At 40.4% G+C, this 18,257-nt stretch overlaps 2 protein-coding genes across 4 annotated transcripts in view; one reads left to right on the top strand and one right to left on the bottom strand.

Annotated features, from left to right (window-relative positions):
- Positions 1 to 1,976, bottom strand: part of CTC1 (conserved telomere maintenance component 1) — a 155,036-nt gene extending 153,060 nt beyond the window's left edge. Inside the window, exon 1 of the mRNA XM_087385705.1 lies at positions 1,603 to 1,976. Within this exon, the coding sequence (XP_087241831.1) occupies positions 1,603 to 1,976 (374 nt within the window). The remainder of the gene's footprint in view (positions 1 to 1,602) is intronic.
- On the top strand, positions 1,598 to 7,163 carry LOC147893307 (adagio protein 1-like). 3 transcript variants are annotated; one of them, XM_087386438.1, is made up of 3 exons: positions 1,598 to 2,251; positions 5,263 to 6,071; positions 6,188 to 6,340. In XM_087386438.1, the coding sequence occupies exons 1-3, from the start codon at positions 1,992 to 1,994 to the stop codon at positions 6,199 to 6,201; spliced, it is 1,083 nt and encodes a 360-aa protein (XP_087242564.1). In that variant the 5' UTR covers positions 1,598 to 1,991; the 3' UTR covers positions 6,202 to 6,340. The 3 variants fall into 3 exon arrangements, with proteins under 3 accessions (XP_087242564.1, XP_087242563.1, XP_087242562.1); XM_087386437.1 differs by having other exon boundaries at positions 6,185 to 6,340; XM_087386436.1 differs by having other exon boundaries at positions 5,263 to 7,163.
- The last annotated feature ends 11,094 nt before the right edge of the window (positions 7,164 to 18,257 follow it).

Here is an 18,257-nt window from a genome sequence, read left to right as displayed (position 1 = left end):
AGGTATTTTGTCTCATTACAAGGATTGTATTTCTCTTTACACCTACTTTAAGGTGACTAGTGCTTTCAAAATCCAAGCAACCTAATTTGATCATGACTCTACTTTCCTCAACGACACGAGGGAAATAGAGAAACCTTCATCCTTTAGTTATATGAAACTAGATAACAAGTTAGGTGCTAAGGTCACTTGACTTTGTCCATTCAATCTTGAAGTTCCCTATAGAAATAAGTTAACTATATCATAGAGACATCATTCATCATCCTCACATCCTCGTTCTTGCATCCTTTTATCTACTTTTGTATATTTTCTCAAAACCAAGAAAATTGATCTAGATCTCTAAAACTTTCAATTCAATTGATTATTGTTTGTAGACCTTTTAGTAAGAAAAAGAAATGATTGTAGACCTTTATTTGTAGACCTTGATTATTGTTTGTAGACCTTTATTCCATATTTAGTAAGAAAAAGAAATGCTTAATCATGAAAATTCAAGAAGCTACTTATGATATGTTTCAGAGCTTCAACATCTCCATGCAATTAGTAGTGAACAACAACGTTAGTCTTAGATGTACTCTTTGATGGTACATATTTTGGATGCTTCTCCAAGTTAATAACTTTTCCAATTTCCATACATTTCCTTGAGAGCTTTATTTCAACTTTTGAAACATTGTGCTCTCCCATCATTCGGGATTATTTTTTAACATGAAAATATTTTCGTTATTGATGTTTGAGATATCTTTAGTTACAAGTCTAAGACTATCATTTTTCCATTCGTTCACCATGTTTGAATCCCACGATGGGGCTTTATATCATCCCTTTTATATTGTGGACAATATGGCTTGGCTAGTACTCTTATTTGTTACTTTGGAAATATGAGGGAAATATAGCTTATGAATTATTTTGTTCTTAAAAAAATGTCTACCTTTGTAATTTCATAGAGGCATCATACCATAAAGAGGCTTTGACATGAGATTCAAATTCTAAATTAAGAGATGCAACTATTAAGTTCTTGCTCTCTCTCTTATGCCCTTTAAACTGATTGTTAAAGCTAAGTTGCAAAACTCATTAGTTTTCTTATCGCTTGCAAGAAGAACATCATACCCATTGTAAATGAGCACTCATACCCCCATATTTTCTTATCCATTTTTTACATCAAATGTTAGGAAAGATTTAGAAAATTGTTGTGAAAACATTTAAACAGGAGGCCCGCTAATTCAATTGTTACTTTTTGTATGAACCTCCAAAGGAATTGTCATTGATTGTTGTCTCCCAAATTCTTCACTTAAAAGTATTTTCGAAGTCAAAAAGCAATAGTGAAAGCCTTACCTTCATCATGAGGTCCTATCGGGACTTGTTTTCCATCTCTTATTAGTCTTTGGAGGGTACGATGAGCTCTCATTAAAGTATTAACAAGGTGGGAAATCCCCCTTGTCCGTTGTGTACATGAAGGTGGTGATGGCTATGTCGTGTCCCCATCTCCTACTAAATCATTATCAAGGGACGTGGCGCAATTTAATTAAAGATTTTGGGACTAGGGAGCGAAGATATTTAGGAGGCGAGATATTTTGTGCGGAAGATATTTTCTTTTGCAAAGCAAAGGACTACAAGCCGCAACTCCTCCCTCCATTCTCTCTATCTCCATCTCTGCTTCCCCCGACCTCGCTTTTCAACTCCTTGATCTTGGCTAGCATAGCTGCCCCCCATGGAGATTTGGATTCCTGTACAACGTCTTCCTCACCCTCCTGCATCGTGTAAGGTTCCCAGTCAGCAGAGCAGTAGACGGTCCGTTTCCGGCTAGCTGAGATATAGACATACAGTATTGGAATCGCCATGGATAAGCTAATTCGCTGCTCCGCAGTGTTGTTAAGAGAGAAGGGTTGATAACAGTTGCATGTGTAATTATCGTAGACTGCTGACACCCGTTTCACAAAATTCAGCTTTTTGGGGCTTGCAAGTCGGACTTGCAGCTTGGTATTCATATCAGTTACTGCGTAATGGGGAATTGGGATAGTGACAGCGACTACTCTGATGAGGAGGAGATGGTTGATTTCAATGGTGGTGAACATACTCGAGAACGGCTGTTTACCAGAGAGAGTTGTCTTTACCCTACGCAGGTGGGAATGCAGCTTCAATCAAGCCCATGCGGTTTGATAGTGGCAGATGCCCTGGATCCCGATCAGCCCGTCATTTACGTGAATTCTGTGTTTGAGTTCGTCACCGGCTACAAGGCTGAAGAGGTTTTAGGAAGAAATTGGTATGGATTTTCTTCCCATAAGTATAAATGATTAACTGATCATTGAGATGACTTGACTAGGTGACGTTGACGAGGGCAACGGGTATTCGTTTTTTATGTAGGACCACGGTGCCTCATGAGCAATTATAGTACGATTTACAGTCACATGCGATTGGCATTGAAGACTGTATGCTGTCAGAAGTCCTTCGGTCCAATATTACAGTCTGTCGAGACAGTAGAGCGGCTGTAACTTTAGCCCACCTAGTACGTGCAAGTCAAAGCGTGGGTTGTGATCCATTTCATTTTGAGTCTTATGTGACAAACAAGGGCCTTCTACGACCTTGTGGTTCGATTACCAACACCTTTTTTACCAAGTCAATTCCTGTCCAAATGGTTTTAAGTAATGTTGGCGCTGATCCCTAAAGAGACTGTTGATAACCTGCATAGACCCACCACGTTCTGGGACTGTGGTGTCTAGGCAATCTTTGAAGAGCTTTATTTTTTTAGCATAGGCGGCTCATGCTCTCTCAAGGAGGGTGCATAGTTGAGAACACAATTTGCAAACATAGGCTGTGTGAGTTGTTTGGAAGCATAACCCAAAGCTCAAGACGATTTATAACCTCCCTAGAGACTCTAACCTAGCCTTAGCTGTAGTGACCCTATACTTAACTCATCCTTGTCTGCCTCTTGTCTTGCATTCATTGTCTATACCCGTATCGCCTCCTCCAGCAGCTTGAAAGGTAGAGTGAGCTTTTAAGTAAGCGCCTAACTATCCCTAACTATCCTTTTTCAGGTTCATGCTGCAATGTAAGCATCGGTGCACGTTTTGCCTTTCTATGAAGAGAAATTTATGCTGTGTTGTAACACATCCTCCATGTGAAGCTGTCTTCTCTGTTGAAATATCCCTGCTGTAGTACACCCTCCCTTTATAGCTCTCTACTCTGCTGCAAGGGCCTGGATTGTTTTCTTAGCAACATAAAAAATTATTGCTAGCTAGAAGAAGCCACGAAGTTAGAACTTAGGCTGCTGCAGATCTTTGGACATCATCCTCTTTGGATGAAAGGACTATAAGTTACTGTACCACTACTCGCTGCTTCTTTGGCAGAATCTGTTGTATGTCTACACTGGCAAGGTTATGATATCCACAAAAAGGGTGATACACTGTCAGGTTCCCCAAGCTGGATGCATTGTTCCCACATTCAAGCACAATGATAATTAATAGAGAATGGTCGACTGAAAACACAAGACATCCTCCAATGGTTTTGTTAATCTTCAAACCAGTGTTGACTTTGACTTGAGATGGCAGATTCTGGAATCTTTCGAAACCCAGCTGGCTGCTTATGCTTTTGGTACTGATGGGAACATATGCATACCTTTGCTTCCTTAGTTAAAAAAAAAAAAAAAAGTTTCGCATTTACTACAAACTCCTCTCTTTCTTTTCTCACTTAAGTAAATAAATGAAATTAACTTGTAAGATTGGATATATTCTAGTCTTATGAAGGCATACTTCTACTTGTGATTCCCTACCATGGACCTGTTGTTAGGGAGCGAGTGTAAGGGTGCTGTTTCAGAGACATATTACGCAGTTCAGCTAAAATCTTGTTCTCATGGTGAATTTAAGCTGAGAGACTGTAATGTTTCAAAGAGTAGTTAGTAACCACCACGCATGGGGAGATATGAAGATCCAAGAGAGACATGCAGAAGGTTTGCTGGCCCTGCCTGAAGCAAGTTCTCTCCAGATAGAGTGACAATTTGGGACGTTCACTAGTTAGGTCTTTACAGAGCATGACTTGACGGATGGATTTTCCTTTATTTTTTACAGAACTTTTGTTACACTTCCTAAGTTCTTCAATGTCTATCTAAACCCTAAAGCAGAGTACTTGAGAAGTCATCTTGGTTGGGTGCTTAGGCTCTCTGTGGTTAGAAATTAAGTGAGGTCTTCTTTGCATTTTTCATGGAAACGGTTACGATATATAGAGCCGTTAACTCAATTCAAGGTGAAAATTACCAAGAACCATTTTAGAGGAATTTACAAATTTTGTGTATACATGTAGAAGGATACTAAGGTTTCTGTGCACTTTTAAGGATGCCCAATGATAGAAAATTGTGTTTTAGAACGTTCGTGGATGATCAAAATCTGATTTTTTGCACAAGCATAAGCATTGCAATCTCGTTTTTTACGAGCAAGAAGTTGAAACTTTATTGGATATACCCTGGAGTGCATGCTTATTTCTGTAGATTGATAAATTTTGAGAAGACTCTTAAGGGCTAATTTATAATGGAGGACATGCTATCAAGATGCACCACCTCCATGGTAAACCTTAAAGCTCTCTGGCTTGATAATTTGTGAGAAGATACTTAAGGGCTAACTTATACTGGAGGAAAAGCTGTCAAGGTGCAAACAACCTTCATGGTAAGCCTTAAAGTTCCCTAGGTTGATAATTTGTGAGAAGAGACTCAAGGGCTAATAGGAGGACAAGCTGTCAATCTTCATTGTAACTTTAAGATATGCTTGCATGACACAAGGATTCTATCCACTTTCAGGACAAAGTTGTGTATTCTGTGGCCTGTGGTTCTATATCCTTACCCATGTTGACTCTCTCTGGCTCTCTGCCTTGAAGCCCCATCCATTTGAGTGTAGATCTTGTTTGTCTGAACTTGTCACCTAGTCCGTTTTATTAATAAGGATTGATCATTTGAAACTCTTGCAGGTTTGATGCAAAAGGTGCGAAAAGCCCTTTGTTACAGGTAGTTTTAGAGAACGATTTTTTTGAGCACTGGTTTTTCGTTCTGCATATATAAGTGGGTTTGTGTATCTTGGTTTCTTTCTTGCAGTTTCATGTTACCCATGCTAGTTGGTTGAAATAATAAGATTTCTATTTCTTCTTTAGTTCTCTCATGTTAGTGATTCCTTGTGTAGGGCTAAGTCAAGTTGGGATTTTTCTATTTCTACCTAGGTAATTCTTTCACCCCATAAGGACGATATATATTTTGGCTCATTGGTTGGTTGGGTATATGTTTCCTCTGTTCAGCCGGTTTTTACAGTACAGAGGCCCTTTTGCAAAAAGAAGGCACCCTTTGGTGGATACAACAGTTGTGAGTGAAATTCGGAGATGCCTTGAGTATGGAGTAGAGTTTCGTGGGGAACTGCTAAACTTCAGGAAAGATGGGACACCGATGATGAACAGACTTTGTCTTACTCCCATTCACAGTGATGATGGAATTGTCACCCATATAATTGGTATACAGTCGTTTATGGAAGCAAAGATTGACCTTGGGCCGCTGGCATGCTCCTTGTGGAAAGAGGCATTTCGTTCCACTGAGTGGCCAACAGAAGAACATGCTCCCCACAGAGTAATAACAGTTGGACCTGACCAGCTCTTCAGAGATCATTGTGGCCTTCTTGATCTGAGTGATGAGGTTTTGGGGCAGAAGATTTTGGCACAGCTGTCTCCTAGGGATGTTGCATCACTGGGCTCTGTTTGCATGCGACTGTTTCAGCTTACCAAAAATGAGGATTTATGGAAATCTATTTGTCAGAATGCATGGGGTGTGGAAACAACAGCAATTCTGGAAGTTGTACCTGATACCAAAAGGTTGGGTTGGGGGAGACTTGCTAGGGAGTTGACCACGCTTGAAGGAGCTTCCTGGAGAAAAATGATTGTAGGAGGTGCAGTTGAGCCTTCGCGTTGCAATTTCAGTGCCTGTGCTGTCGGTAATCGATTGGTGCTTTTTGGTGGAGAGGGTATAAACATGCAGCCAATGAATGACACTTTTGTCCTAGACCTAGGGGCAGCATGTCCAGAATGGAGGCATATCCAAGTCAGTTCCCCTCCCCCAGGTAGGTGGGGGCACACCTTAACTTGCTTGAATGGATCTTGGTTGGTAGTGTTTGGTGGTTGTGGTCGACAAGGTTTGCTGAATGATGTTTTTCTATTGGATTTGGATGCTCAGCAGCCTATGTGGCGTGAAGTTACAGGAGGAGCCCCCCCTCTTCCCAGATCATGGCATAGTTCATGCACTCTGGATGGCACGACACTAGTTGTCTCTGGCGGATGTGCAGATTCGGGTGTTCTTTTAAGTGATACCTTTCTTCTTGATCTTACAATGGACAAGCCCATGTGGAGAGAAATTCCCGTGTCTTGGAGTCCGCCTTCTCGACTTGGCCATTCCTTATCTGTTTATGAGGGCTGTAAGATCCTCATGTTTGGAGGTTTTGCGAAAAGTGGACCTCTGAAGCTGAGGTCAAGTGATGTATATACTATTGATCTTAGTGAAGATGAGCCAAAGTGGAGGTACTTAAGTAGCAATCCGGGCGGTTCTGTGCCGCCTCCAAGGCTTGATCATGTTGCTGTCAGTCTCCCTGGAGGTCGAGTGCTAATCTTTGGTGGTTCAGTTGCTGGGCTGCATTCAGCTTCTCAACTTTATCTGTTGGATGCAACAGAGGAGAAGCCCACATGGAGAAAACTTGATGTACCTGGTCAAAAACCCAAGTTTGCATGGGGACATAGTACTTGTGTTGTCGGGGGAACGAGAGCAGTTGTTTTAGGTGGTGAAACAGGTGAAGAATGGATCTTGAATGAGCTTCATGAGCTGTCACTTGCAAATGAGGCAGAAAAGTAGGGGTATTTTCAAAAATTTATTGTAATACGCAGTCCAGCTGTCCCCAACTGGAAAAGGGTAAAAAAGGACTGTTTCTTGGTGTGTAATTTGGCATGTGTGTTGAAGGGATCAGATCTAGTACCAGGTTTTTGAATCCTGTTACATAGCCTTAGGAAGGGACATTGGTAACCTAGGATTGTCTGCCTCTTCTCAATAACATTTGACTTTCTGTGGTAAGGGATTATGTAATTATGACTCTAATCCCATTGTGTTGTGATTTTTAATTAATGAATGTTACAGTCTAGAAGTAACTGTAGAGACTCTTTTTGTCAATATTCCACTTGAAGGTGACCTTTGTTCGTGGCTATGAGCCTGATCGGGTATATTGAAATTGGTAGTTGTAATGTACTGGGAGGGGGATTGGGGGGATACAGCTAGCCTTTCTGAAGATGCCTGGGAATAGAGGGAAATCAAATTTACTTCATCTCCTGGAAATTGCTAGGTCTATGCAATGTAAGTCGCATGTTGGTAGGCCATACTCAGCTTAATGTACTCGCTGGGGCTGAATGTTTCACTGTGTCATTTTGTGAGTTGTGTGCATGCTGCACACATGTTGTGTTGGAGGTTAGGTTCTTAATTATCTTCCACGAGTAAATGTTTTCTTTGTTATTTATCCTGGTTCTGCCTGAATATTATTTTGTAAGCTGTGTGCATGCTGCACTCATCCTGTGTTGGAGGTTAGGTTCTTGATTATCTTTCACGTGGTGTAAAGGTTCTCTATTTTCATCCTTGTGTGTTTTTATTCGGTTTTTGAAAATTTCAACTTTGATTTCTGAAACCGAGTGTTTGGTATATGTCCATTGGGTTATTTCTTCTGTCTGAGGGTTGGCCGAGGGTATAAAAACAGTTTGATTCTAAAGTAATAGCTGGATCTAGGTTTATTAATACAAGCCAGGCGCCTAATGTCTTGTAGACAGGTGCTTCCAGCAGTTGTTGGACCCATAGGCTATAAAGCTTAGTAGCCTGGTAGAAAGGACTGTGTGATGTGTGATTGAAAGACTGTGTAATGGGACACTATTCAGTAGTTCAATTAATGCCATAACAGGCCATGAAAACATGATTTGACAATTATCTTTCTTTTCAGGAAACCACTCTGTGATTAGTCTTTTCATTCTTTCTAGAATATTACACATTCTTTTTGCAATAGTTTTGGAACGAATTTATATTATTGTTAGAAATTTGGTCTCCAAAGCTGAAGTCTACCGTCATTCTTGGCTGACTATCCTAAGGAGGGTGACCTCATACCCAGTGCTGATGTTCGTGGTACAAACATTCCAAAAATTAAAATTGGGTCATAGAAGCTCCTTCACCTTATTATTGGTATTATGAATGAAATTTAGTCCAAGGCTAACACTTACTGGTTGATGCTTTGTAAGCTTAATTTCTTATAGACATTATGTCAATTTTAACTCTTGGCAATGTTGCAAAAAAACATACTTAAACGTGCTTAGAAGTTTAGTAGAGAAGTACAAGATGAAAACTTTTTTTAAAGTTCCTCCATGGAAATTATGGATGAAAATATTTGAGGCATTTGTTCTCCTTGCTATAACATTTCTTTAGAAGTAGCCAGCATTAGCGAGTGGCATTTTTTAATTTTCAAAAAGGTATAGAGAATTCTGTACTTGTAAAAACATGTATTGCACAATATTAGAACAAAATAGTTATAAAAACTACTTTGAATTTTGGCCAAGTTTCAACTACAACTAATATCCAAGGATAATTCATGTCATATATATATTAATGAAACAAATTATATGTTTACCCTCTCCTTGAGTAAAAATTTTATTGTTGGATCGAGTTCGCATGTCTTTGTTAGTTTTTACCTAGACTTGATGAAAGCTTGACAATTTATAATTGTTAAATGACATGCCTTCTTATCTATACCTTAAGAAAGCTTGACAATTCCATCGATCACATGGATCTTGCACCCCCATTGTTACAGCATGCCAGACTTCATATCCTCCATGTGACAACCAACTACCCATAGGGCGAGATCCTGTCTTCCTAAAATCTGAGCTCTTCCTCTTATTTTTCCAACATGGGAGGTTCGTTGAAAGGCAAGGAGAAAAGCTAAAAATAAGCAGGTAATAGTTGCTTGGCACTCTATTAAAAAGGCGGTTGATGAGTCTCCTACCGTTCCCATTTTTATCAACCTTGCTTGTGGAAGCAGAGGAGTGCATGGAGGAGTGGAGATGGATAGAGAAGAAAAGTCTCGTACCATGAGCATGAAAACCTGGTCGACCTTGGGAGGTTGTCCCTCAACGTTTTTTTTCTAGGTGGTAAAAAAGGAGGCATAGAAGACCATAGATACAATTATGGAAGGTTGAGACTGAATTCTGGCATGTGGCTGATGTTTTTAAATGGGAACTATCCTCTATAGTGGGTGAACCGAGATGTAATAATCACTCTTGGAAGTCTCAATTAAATGATTTCATGCAAGGGCTAGAAGCTAGAGTGTTAAATGTCCAAAGAGCAAGTTTGGACAGTAAGTTCTCATTGGATGAATTAAAAGAATCTCTTAATTGTTTAAAGAAGGAAAAAGCACTAGGGTTGGATGGGTTCACGGCAGAGTTTTACTTTGCTTTCTTGGAGCTGACTACGTTGCTATGGTGATGCTACCTTTCATAGGGGGGCTCTCTGTCCAGATGTCAACATGGGTTTAATCAAAGTGTTTCCCAAAAAATAGGACCAACTAAGAGTAGGGGATTGGAGACCTATAATAATGTTAAACACATCATATAAGATTGTTGCAAAAGCCCTGGCCAATTGGATTAGAGAAGTATGGGCCAAAGTAGTTGACAAGAAGCAAAAGGGGTTTATTTGATGGAGAGACATCTATGAAAATATACTTAATGTGGCGTATGCCACAAAGTAGTAAAGGAGCTTGTATTATCCATACTTAATGTGGCGTATGCCACAAAGTAGTAAAGGAGCTTGTATTATCCATGCTTCTTTTGAATGGCTTCCTAAGTTTGTTGGATCACTGAATTAGTTCTTCTTCAAGAATGTGATTTATTTACTTATTTTTAAAATTGTAGGCCCTTTTAAGAACTAAAGTTGTGGTGTATAAAATGTTTTATTTAAATTATTTCTTAATACTCATGCTAGCTATAGATATCTCATGATTGAAACTATTAGAAACGATTATATTTATCGTTATTTCTTAATACTCATGCTAGCTATAGATATCTCATGATTGAGACTATTAATATTAACTTTATTGAAAAAGCATGCTTCCTAGAAAGGATTATATTAATTGTTATTCACAAAGTTCACATATAGTAAGCATTGATGAGAGCAAGATTATATTTGCTACATGCTTTTGATGTTTTGTGAATGGAATAAAAATGGCATAATAGTTTGGAAGCTTTTCCACCACACAAGTATTTAAAGCACTAACGTTGCTCTCATAGGTGACTTTGTTTGCCTACAATGCTACAAACATGTTCGATAGCAAGTTTTGTGAAGAATCTTGTCGAGAATAACTTGGAGATGGCTTTGAGGGATGTCTTGCACTTGGACACCAATTTTTGAAGATGTTACATATGTTATCGGAATACTACATAGGATATTTGAATTATTTGTTCTAGCAAGGACTGGGCATGTCTTGTTGGAGTCTATTTTGGTAACTACAAACTATAGTCACATATGTAGTTTTGATATTCTCAAGTACTAATAGATTTTGGTAATCTTATGCAAATTTTGACATTAAGAATGTATCTATTTGTGGATGAGAAGAAATATGGTGTTGAGATATGTATGCTCCCTTGTAAAAAATGAGTAATGCATTTATAATTGGATGAAGGCATTCAATCACTTAGTTATGTGTGTTTTTCTTTACTTTGATATTTGGGGTGTCTATTGTAAAATTGGAGTTGCTATTTGATTGGTTGAGCCTTGGAAAATAAGACTAGTCTTGCCATACTTGGTGATAGTCTAGTGTAGGGATAGTGCATGCACATGCATGCATGTGCACACACACACACACACACACACACACACACACACACACACACACACACACACACACACACACACACACACACACACACACACACACACACATGCATGCATGCATGAACACGCACTCTCTTATGCGTGCACACACACACCCATGCACACACGCACACACTCATAACTCAAAACACACACATGCATGCACATGTGCTAATACACACACACACACACACACACACACACATCCACAACCACCCATTTGATTGGTCCCCTGCAATTTTTTTACCATTCACACACAAACACACACATGCCCACATGCACTCATACATATACATATATGTATATGTACATGTGTATGTATGTATGTATGCATGTATATAGATAAACCTATATAATATTGGATCATTTTTGCAACACACGAACCACTCCAAATGTCTTGCACTTGGACACTAATTTTTGAAGATGTTACATATGTTATCGGAATACTACATAGGATATTTGAATTATTTATTCTAGCAAGGACTGGGCATGTCTTGTTGGAGTCTATTTTGGTAACTACAAACTATAGTCACATATGTAGTTTTGATATTCTCAAGTACTAATAGATTTTGGTAATCTTATGCAAATTTTGACATTAAGAATGTATCTATTTGTGGATGAGAAGAAATATGGTGTTGAGATATGTATGCTCCCTTGTAAAAAATGAGTAATGCATTTATAATTGGATGAAGGCATTCAATCACTTAGTTATGTGTGTTTTTCTTTACTTTGATATTTGGGGTGTCTATTGTAAAATTGGAGTTGCTATTTGGTTGGTTGAGCCTTGGAAAATAAGACTAGTCTTGCCATACTTGGTGAGTAGTCAAGTGTAGGGATAGTGCATGCACATGCATGCATGCGCGCGCGTGCACACACACACACACACACACACACACACACACATGCATGCATGAACACGCACTCTCTTATGCGCGCACACACACACCCATCCATGCATGCATGCATGCATGAACACGCACTCTCTTATGTGCGCACACACACACCCATGCACACACACACACACACACTCATAACTCAAAATACACACATGCATGCACACGTGCTAACACACACACACACACACACACACACACACACACACACACACACACACACACACACACACACACACACACACACACACATACACACACACACACACATCCACAACCACCCATTCGATTGGTCCCCTACAATTTTTTTACCATTCACACACAAACACACACATGCCCACATGCACTCATACATATACATATATGTATATGTACATGTGTATCATATGTTCTAGATCTTTTTGAAAGTATTAGGAAAGCGTAATGGATTTTTAAGGCCACCATGGTGGGAAGAAATGGTACATCAGCTCCATTTGGTTGTCCATGGATGGAGAGCAGAGGCATGTATAGGGAAACTAGCAAGAAGGGTTGTGTGGATAGGGCGGCTGACCTCAGCAACAATACATGTGGGGGTTAAAGGCCACTGTACATAAATCTCGACTATGTACAATACTCAAAAACATATATATATGAATGACATAGAAGATTATTGTGTTTTGGCAGTACGTGCCTTCAGCATTGATGAGCTTACAAGGGAATGCCGAATCTTAAAAGACCAACTTGCTATCGTTAGACACGTGTATATTGGATCATTTTCCCAACAAAAAAACCACTTCAAATGGAGAGAAACATGTGTGTAGAAAATACCTAGTTATAGAGTTTAAAAACGCATACCGAAATCTACCCTTGTGCACTTTAAATGGCAAGCATTAAATAAATTAAAGAAAAATGGTGGAGTGATATGTCATTTACCATTTTCCTATGTAAGGAAGGGTTCGACTGAAGCCTTGCACTCATATATTCACATGCCTTGTATATGCAGAGCATGACTCTTAAGGTGAAAGAATTGCCTGGATTAGCTTTATTGGATCCCAACAACGAGCCATTTGGGGTTGAGGCTGATGCTAGTGATTTGGTGATAGATACAAACTTTATTCCAAGAGGACTGTCTTATAGCTTTTGAGAGTAGAAAAGCTAGGTGATACTAAGGTTCAATGGTATGAATTATATGAGGTTAATCACACATTGAAAACTTGGAGACATTTTCTTTATGGATCCAAGTTTGTTGTATTGATAGACCACAAGTTTGTCAAGTAACTCTATGATGGGTTTGAGTTGAGGGGAAGAAAGGCATGGTGGGCTAAATTGATGCAAGGTTTTAACATGGAGATAAGGTATCAAAAGGGTAGCTTGAACAAGATTGCCGATGCTTTGAATCGCATTGGTGAGATAAATTCTTTGAGTTTTACTGAGATTGGAGCTGAATTTTATGATTTCCCTAAGAGGGCTATGTAGGATTGATAGTCATTTTGGTCAAAGTTGGTAGTAGGTCCAGACATAGAGCTCCACACAGATAGACCAAGAGTTGAGGATTATACCTTATCTTTAGTTAGTAGGTGGTTAGTTCCACATTCTAAATGGTTTACTAATCCAAAATGGAAAGGTTTGTCTGCTTAATGACAAAGAGGTTAGGAGAAATATCTTATATGTCATGACACTTTGACTGTAGGTCATATGAGAATTCAACAAATCTATGATATAGTAAACTGGATGTTTTACTAGCCTAAGATAAAGGCTAAGATTACTATTTGGTAAAATGCCAACATTGTCAAGCAAATAATGTGAAACCTTGAAGGTTGGAGTGCCGTTGCATCCTCTTGGAGAGTATTTTCATGGACTTCATTATGGAATTACCGAAACTCATTGAGCACATGATACTTTTTGGTTAGTGGTGGATATGCAGTCGCTCTATCTAATGGCTTCCATAGGATGAGTAGGGTGTGTAGGGTGTCAAGGTTTCGAGCCTTTTTGTCATATACAAATATTTCAGTGTCGTTGTTTGTAGTATATGTGTACCTTAGGACCTTGGGTCATATTCTGATAGATGTAGGCTCAAGTGTGGGAAGCAAACATCGTGCATGCTTATGTGAAAGGATTAGTCATCAACATGGTTGGGGTAATGAAGGCTTTTGCCTCCATTGGGGGTTTTAAGGTTTAGAAAGAGTTTTAGGGTTTCGAAGGAGGATCCAAGGTTCAAAAGGGGCTTCAAGTTTAGAAGGAGGTTCTAGGGTTCAAAAGGAGGTTCCAGGGTTTAGAAGGGGTTTCAGGGTTTAGAAGGAGGTTCAAGGTTAGAAGGAAGTTCAAGCTTGGAAGGGGGATCCAGGGTTCATAGTAGAGTAAATGGTGGAGAACTCATCTCCCTCATAGGTCTTGGAGGTCAAGGGTTGAGGAACTACTCTAAGAGGGTAAGGGTTTAGCAGAAGCATAGGAGTGCGAGAGAAGGAAGGTGTAAGAGCATGGACATGGGGGAGAGAGAGGAGAAGGGAGGAGAAGAGGGAGAGGAGGAGTTGCAAGATTGGGGGAGAGGGGAGAAGGAGACAAGGTTAGGACATGCTTTAGGATGTGGGGTTCAAGAGAGCATGGACAATTGGAGACAATTGCTTAGAACACCAAGATAAAACTCCAAAGAGTGTGGGCTTCATTCCATTATGGGATATTTATACAAGTTGGAGAGCTTCTCTCTCTTCTTGTAGGAATTGTAGGACTTCTCACTCTACATGTAGAACTTGCATCTACGGATAAATTTGTGTAAGGAAAAAGGCATTAATATGTGTTGTATGTGTGGCAATAGTATAATAAAATATGGTGTGCATAGGGCCCAGGGTTGAGGTGGCAGGGCATGACCATGTGCCACCCTTCCACATAAGAGAACCCATAAGGTGTGATGTACATAATCCATGATAGTAATATTATAAAATGTAAGGTGGCATGGCTCCTCCATGTGCCACCCCTCCACCTAGGCTGCATTTAGTGAGATATGGCTCAAAGTCCATGGGAGAAGTAATATAAAATAGGTGGAGATGGATATTATATTGGGTTATTCCCTCCATATAGGATAGGCCCATGTGGGGGAGGTATAGATAGTCCAAGGATGCAAGTTAAATAATGGGGAAAGTAGGATGAGGTGGCAAGCTTCCTTATGCCAACCCTCCACTTGTCCTCCTAGAGGTTTGAACATATTATAAAATTGGGGAGAGACCAAGGGAGTATCATAGACTTGAGATATGGGGCTTGATTTATGTGGAAAAATGAGGCAAAGGGTTGTCACACACAATTGAGAGTGCATAACCGCCTAGCCCACATGGGAGACTTTTCCACACACACCATACATGTGGGAGGATGCATTTATTGGGAGAGAGCCCCTCTTTTGGCTATAAAAGGAGGGGGCTATTCCTTGATGAGACACACTCATTCTTTGTAAAGCCACCTAGCTAGTACTTTGATTTCTCCCTTCCCTTCCTTTCAAAATAAAGCATGGTCCTCTTCCCTTGATGTCTCCATCTTTACATTCCTCCTCCCATCATGTACATGCTTCTCTTCCCCCTCTCCCTTTCCCATTGTGTCATAGTCTCCCTCTTCATTCGCTCCCCTTCTAATTCCTTTTCCCCTCCAATGATAATGCTTCGCCCTCACGTTCTCCTTTCCTCTATGGCCCTCGAGCATCGCCATGCTTAGCCTCTAGCCTCTAGTCCTGATTTCTTTTCTAGCTAATAGAACTGGTGTGGCTGCTGGGATTGAAATCTCCACGGCTAGTGGTGTAAAACCTATTACTCCTACGACTGGGTGTGGCTCTGTGAGAGTGCTCACAACGGAAGCAAGAACGGAAGAGGGAGAGAAAGAAACAGAGAGCCACACAAGTTTTGATGGGTGCATAACCACCCTAATCTTCTTTTTCATTCATTTATATATGTGTTTGAGTATTGTACATAACCGGGATAAAGGCACAGTGACCTTTAACCCCCATAACCTCCCACTTAAAGGACAATGTGCCTTTAAGGGAGAACAACCAATGAGCACACTATCCAATGCCCATCAATACACGACAATACTCAAACTGCTGACTAGGTAGACTCTTCGTCAGCATATCTATAGGGTTATCATCTGTATGAACCTTGACAAGCTCTATGCGCTTGTCCTCAAGTACCTCCCTGATGAAATGGTACCTGACCTCAATGTGTTTGGTATTTGCATGAAAGACCGGATTCCGTGCTAGCTGAATAGCACTCATGGAATCACTATGCAATGTCGGTACACCTGTTTGAATCCCCAAATCTCCCACTAGTCGATCAAGCCATATAGCCTCCTTGCAATCCTCTGTGGCTGCAACATACTCAGCCTTTGTGGTAGACAAAGCAACACACTTCTATGTGCGAGACATCCACAACACTGCACCACCTGCAAAGGTGAACACATAACCAGAAGTGGATCTCCTACTATCCACATGCCCTGCATAGTCTGAATCTGTGTACCCAAGTACACGCATGTCTCCTCTACCAAAGCAGATGCACATCTCCTTGGTACCCTTCATGTACCTCATGATGCACTTAACTGCCTCCCAATGCCTCTTTCCTGGATTAGCCATATACCGGCTAACAACTCCCACTGCAAATACAATGTCTGGTCTAGTAGCTATCATAGCATACATTAGACTCCCAACTGCTAATGCATAAGGAACCTTGGCCATCATGGCCCTTTCCTCATCTGATTTGGGACTATCTGTATGACTCAGTTTCACATATGGAGGCAATGGAGTACTCACTGCCTTCCCCCCCTCCATATTGAAACGTTGCAATACTTTTGTAACATACTCTTTTTGTGAAAGCCAAAGGAGTTTCCTACTCTAATCACGTGTGATGCGCATACCAAGAATATGACCTGCAAGTCCCAAATCCTTCATATCAAAGGCCTCATGCAACTTGGCCTTTAATGCATCTAGCTCATAAGTATTCTTGCTAGCCAATAGCATATCATCCACATATAGTGCCAAGATTATCAGGCTATTATCCTTAGCCCTTTTAGTGTAAAGGCAGTGATCAATTTAATTCCTTCTAAAACCCTGGGACTGAATGAAAGCATCAAACTTCTGATACCGTTCTCTAGGTGCTTGCTTAAGAGCATAGAGACTCTTCTTCAGCTTGCAAACTAAATGCTCTTTGCCCTTTTCTTCAAAGCCTTCCGGTTGCACCATGTAAATTTCCTCATGCAAATCCCCATGCAAGAAAGCTGTCTTGACATCCATCTGCATAAGCTCCATATCCTCTGATGCCATTAGTCCAAGCATGCATCTAAGTGTGGTCATCTTCACAACCGGAGAGAATATCTCATCAAAGTCCACACCCTTCTCTTGCTTGAACCCTTTAGCAATTAAACAGGCCTTGTACCTAGGCACATCATCATTTGTGACCTTCATTTTGTAGACCCATTTACATGGCAATGCTTTCTTTCCATGTGGTAAAGAAACCAAGTCCCAAGTCTTATTCTTCATAAGTGAACTCATCTTTGATTGCATAGCATACTCCCACTTGCGTTGATCCTCGCGCATCATAGCCTCTCTGTAGCAAGAAGGATCCCCGCAATCAGTAAGCATCACATAGTCTACCCCTGGAACAAACCTATCAGGTGGTCTAGACAGTCTAGATGATCTTCTCAAGGGCATTTCAGCTTGCTGTCCCACCTACATATCAGCCACATTTGGCTCATCATTTCCACCAATAGATGATCCATCATCTACCCTTGATTGTATACCTGTGGGAGTACTTGGTGGTACCATTTCTTGCACATTTGGTGCATGGACAGCTTGCTGTTTATCAACATATGCAGGTGGATTCACATCCTGGAAAGTGTTCTCCTCATTTCCACATCCCTCATGGGTGCCTTATGCATCTTCTTCTCATTGAAGACTACATCATGGCTGCGTATGATCTTCTTTGCTTCTGGATCCCAGAGATGATAGCCCATCTCTCCACTTTCACCATAACCTAGAAAGATGCATTTCCTAGACTTAGGATCTAGCTTCTTTCGAAGCTCTTTTGGCACATGTGCATATGCCTCACACCCAAATATACGCAAATGAGAGTAAGAGGGCTTCTTGCCACTCCATGCCTCTTCAGGAATACCACCATCCAAACTCTTACTAGGTGATCTATTGATCACATGCATTGCAGTCTTCATTGCCTCAGCCCAAAAACCACCAGAAAGACTTGCATTGGAAAGCATGCATTGCAACCTTTCTTGAATGGTACGGTTCATCTTTTTTGCAACTGGATTTTGCCCTAGAGTATGAGGCTATATGAGCTCCCTCTTAATCCCACATATATCACAGAAATGCTGAAAGTCATGAGAGAGATACTCTCCACCATTGTCAGTCTGTAGGCATTTAAGCATTCTACCTGACTGATTCTCAACCAAGGCCAGCCATTTCTGAAATACTTGGAGCACATCACTCTTTCGAGCTATAGCATAAGCCCACACTTTCC

This window comes from Dipteris shenzhenensis, chromosome 15 (genome assembly GCF_047967505.1).
Source record: "Dipteris shenzhenensis isolate YYH24624 ecotype China chromosome 15, Dip_SZ_1.0, whole genome shotgun sequence".
Taxonomy (NCBI): Eukaryota; Viridiplantae; Streptophyta; class Polypodiopsida; order Gleicheniales; family Dipteridaceae; genus Dipteris; species Dipteris shenzhenensis.
Note: the sequence above shows the minus strand (reverse complement) of the source record. Positions and strands in the feature narration are given on the sequence as shown.